We start from the raw sequence: 4,272 nt of genomic DNA, 5'->3' as shown, positions 1-4,272 counted from the left end.
TTGGCATCTTACTATTGTCAGGAAAACAACAAGTGCAGACTCGGAAACGAAGGAGAATAGAACCCGAAAGTTAAGCATGCTCGGGCTGGAGTAGTGAGAGGGATGGGTGACCGGTCGGGAAGTTAGATGATTTGGAATGAGTGATCCACACTTGAGCAGTTAAGAGAGGTGATTAGAGACTAAATCATCAAATAATTCAAAAAAATTAAAAATCAAAAAAATCAAAAAAAAATTCAAAATTTTCAAAAAAAACCTTTAGTACCGGTTGGTAACACCAACCGGTACTAAAGGTCCCCCATACCAGGGCGCGAGCTCACGCCATGTGGTGGCACTTTAGCGCCGGTTCGTGCCGAACCGGTACTAAAGGGGGGGCCTTTAGTGCCCACCCTTTAGTGCCGGTTATGTAACCGGCACTAAAGGCCCTTACGAACCGGCGCTAAAGCTTCGTTTTCTACTAGTGTATATAGGCGAAAGAAGTACGTCGATGGAGCTACGAGGGGCCCACGATGGTGGGGGCGCACCCTCCTGCCTCGTGGCCACCTTCTGGAGTTCCAAACTTCGACTCCAAGTCTTCTGGATTGCTTTCGGTCCAAGAAAGATCATCACGAAGGTTTCATTCCGTTTGGTATTCCTTTTCTGCGAAATTCTAAAATAGGCAAAAAAAAGAAACCGGCACGGGGCCTCCAGTTAATAGGTTAGTCCCAAAAATAATATAAGGGAGCATATCAAAGCCCATTAAACATCCAAAACAGGTATAATAACATGGAACAATAAAAAATTATAGATACGTTGGAGACGTATCAGTTGTGCTGCATCATCCCTTCCTCTTTGGGGAAATACCGACATAGCTTCAAGCGACATCACTTGTCTATGCCTAAGTCAGGGTATTGAAACACCCATGTTTTTATACACCGACAATTGGTCTTATATTTCTTCCTAAAGTTAGCAGATTCTGAGATTTTGTTTTTGCCGTCAAACTTTTATTTGCCCTCATACTTATTCTTGTTCTTGGTCTTGAACTTTTGGGTTGCAAATTCTTCTTGTGAATGATATAGTCCCTAGAATTTCTCTCATGGACTACATCACGTGTGTCTTTTATCCGCATCTTTTCTTCCACATCAACATCACCAATGAGATTCACAACGGAAAACTCATGTCTCTTGTGTTTCAGAACAATGGCAAATTTCCTCGGCGAAGGAGAAAGCTTGGCAATGATGTCTCAGGAAATGAACTGGTTCGGTAGCACACAATTAAAATAGTCAAGTTCCTTAGCGAGTGACTGTATCTCATTAGCCCGCTCAACTAAGAATGGTCATCACTCATCTTGTAGTCCTGGTACTGTTCCATGACATAAACTCACTCTGTGTCCGAGACCCCGAACTTGGTCACAAACATGCCTCACATATCCTCGCCAACCATAGTGGTCATGAAATGATTAATGATCTTGTCGTCAAGAACAAAACAACACCTCTGAAAATATGATACGGGAAGTTTTTTTTATTGTTGAAAATATGAGTAATTTCCCACTAAGTTAACCAAAAATATATTGATAAAACATGATGAACATAACAAGCATGATTGTTTGACTGGAGTGCCAATCAACCTAAACAAATGATTTAGTATGCAAGATAGGAAGAGCATGTCCATGTCCATTGCAAGCAGTGGTAATCCAAGTACAACACCTAACATAAGAGATATGAGCACATATAGTGCGGTGGAAGAATATATGTTGGCAGTACCATCAGAAGCCTATGGAAGTATTGGTTGTTGTGTGTGCGAAATTGCTGTTCATGACATCTAATTCACCTACTACATGCTAATGGTTGCTAGAATTGTGACTTACGTTCTAAAATTAATCATGAAATTTGCTTATTTTTTCAACGGAAACCGAAAGTTCAGTGTGCATGTTTCAACGTGCGCGTACAGCAATCATGTAAAGCTCCGTCATTTCGCACAAACTCGTAGTGCTTATCACTTTGTGTCATGCCAGCAGATCAATCTGGATCAGTATTGGAGAGTGGTTCTCTCATTGTTGATGGTTTGTGGTTAATGCTTCGTGACTCATTGTTGAGATTTACCACTACGAGAGAGACAGAGTCCCAGCATGACGACGACCGGGGAGTAGTTAATACCACCCACCCAAACGAGAAGCGTGGAAATTTGCGAGTGGAAAATCGAACTGGACAGCAGGCAAAACCAAGCAATGCAAAGCCGAAACTTCATTCGCTTTCACAGATCTCCTCGACTAGATACTACTACTGGTGACAAGATTACTTAGGATAAATCCTAGAAATCTGATTGATGAACACGGGCGCGGCGCGCGCGCTTAGGCCGCGTCCGGCTGGCGTGGCGGCTCGACGGCGTCAGGGAACGCGAACGGCCTGGCGCTGGCGAGGAAGGACGGCAAGTCGTCGCCGGGCATGGTGACGACGACACTGGGCTCCCTGTCGAGCGGCACCATCCCGCGGGCCGACGCCTCCTCGCCGGCGCTCCCCCGGCGCGACGACCCGGACGGCTTGCGGCGCGTGCAGACGAGCACGAGCAGCGCCACGGCGATGATCCCCATCATGAGCGTGAAGCCGATGAAGATGTACGGCGTCGGCGTCCTCCAGAACTCCGGGTGCGCGCCGTGGCCGGCCGCCGCCGGAGCCCCGGCGACCCCCACCAGCGCCTCGCCTTCTCTGATCGGCCTCATGATGCACGGTGAATCAAACGGATGTCGATCCCTCTCCCTTCCCCCCTCCCCCTCCCTCCCTCCCTCCCTCCCTCCCTCCCTCTCTCTCTCTCTCTCTCTCTCTCTCTCTCTCTCTGGGCAGAGCTGGGTTTCTCGCTTCTTCTGTGTGGCTGTGACGTCTGAGTGAGTGGGAGGGGGGAGGGAGGCGGGGTATTTATAGGTGGCGCGCGGGGGAGAGGGGTGAGAGAGAGCGGGGAAAAGAAGCCGCTCGGCTCGGCGCGGCGCGATGGAGCTTCTCTTTGGGTTGCTGCTGCTGCTGGGTTGGGTTTGGCCGCTTGGATGGTGGGACCTGGTTTTTGCCTTTGGATAAAAACCGGATTCTTTGGATAAAATAAATTCGATGTACTGCAATTAATTTCTGTGACTTATCTAAGGTTCTGGAACTTTCTGCAAAAATCTCTGGGAGAAACGAGAAGCGGATACTCGAGATTCGAGAACGCCCAGGTATGACTGTACTGGTACCGGCAGAGTTCAATTCGGAACTTTGGGTGGAGAAAATTCAGGGAACCTATCCATGTGCAAATCAAACGAACGCTTTCGGCAAAAAAAGAAGACGGTGCATGCTTGCCCGGCCACTGAACTTGGCCCAGGGATCGGGATGGTCCACGCCTTGTTGCTCCTAGACACATTCGGAGGCTTGAACAAACCGACGGCGGCGTGGCAACAGCGCATGATCACCAACTTTGTACTGCGCCGTCAGCTGTACATGCGACGGAGCAGTTGCGGTTTCAATCCCGGCGCGTACTGTTGAGTTTCTAATTAAGCCCATGCAGGCACATCAGATCAGTGGAGCGAGCAATACTACTCGTAGACAGGGCGACGGAGGTTCAGCGAACCTTGCCGTGAAAGAAAGGAGGAGTCGATCGTCGACGAACCTGGTCCAGGGGTTTGGGATGGTTCGTGTATGCGCCGCTTGGTCCTTTTCGAAAGAAAAAGACAAATGCGCCGCTCGGTGGTAGCTGTCAGACTCTTTCGGAATGAACGATCGACGGGGCGACGAGGTATGTGCCCTGCTGCGTTTGGGTGTTGGTGGGAGAAGAAGACCATGCAGATGCAGTGCGGTATAACTGATACTAGTACTAGGAGCTGTCTTGACCGTTGGTAATTACTAATACGCTCCGGGTAATTGCGATGCGCGTCTGCCTCCATAGTTCGTTGCTATTGCAATACTTTCTCGTCGGAAATTATTTGTCCATGAAACGAAACATATTTTAGTTTAAATATATTTATTTTTAAACCATTTCTGCTACGAGTAACTTCGGACGGAGGGAATAGTAAGTGTTGGAAAACTTGGGCTTAGATGAAACAAGTCATTGGCCCATTATAGACCAAGTCCCTCCACTTAACCTTAAAGTGGGCACTTATCCCTCCATCCCCTAGTAGTCATATAAAGAGAAGAGCATCATGTGTATGTACAGTTGATGATGATTAATAAAGAAAAACTCCCCTCTACATCTCTGTGTCCACTTACTTTCTGTACCTTTGTGTGATCGACTACGGCGCTTTCTCCCGCTCCGCAACCTTGGACCGGACTCGTC

The 4,272-nt window shown here is 48.0% G+C and overlaps 1 protein-coding gene across 1 annotated transcript; it reads right to left on the bottom strand.

Moving 5' to 3' along the window:
- Positions 1 to 2,193: 2,193 nt before the first annotated feature.
- On the bottom strand, positions 2,194 to 2,764 carry LOC125521851 (protein GLUTAMINE DUMPER 6-like). Its single transcript, XM_048686911.2, has one exon. The coding sequence runs from the start codon at positions 2,693 to 2,695 to the stop codon at positions 2,327 to 2,329; it is 369 nt and encodes a 122-aa protein (XP_048542868.2). The 5' UTR covers positions 2,696 to 2,764; the 3' UTR covers positions 2,194 to 2,326.
- Between the last annotated feature and the right edge of the window lie 1,508 nt (positions 2,765 to 4,272).

The sequence above is a fragment of the Triticum urartu genome, chromosome 7A (assembly GCF_056163025.1).
Source record: "Triticum urartu cultivar PI428250 chromosome 7A, HENAU_Tu73, whole genome shotgun sequence".
In the NCBI taxonomy this organism is placed as follows: domain Eukaryota; kingdom Viridiplantae; phylum Streptophyta; class Magnoliopsida; order Poales; family Poaceae; genus Triticum; species Triticum urartu.
This window is presented reverse-complemented; position numbering and strand designations above follow the sequence as displayed.

Coding starts and splice junctions, on each gene's coding strand:
- LOC125521851 (XM_048686911.2), bottom strand. CDS start 2,695: ATGAGGCCGATCAGAGAAGGCGAGGCGCTGGTGGGGGTCGCCGGGGCT.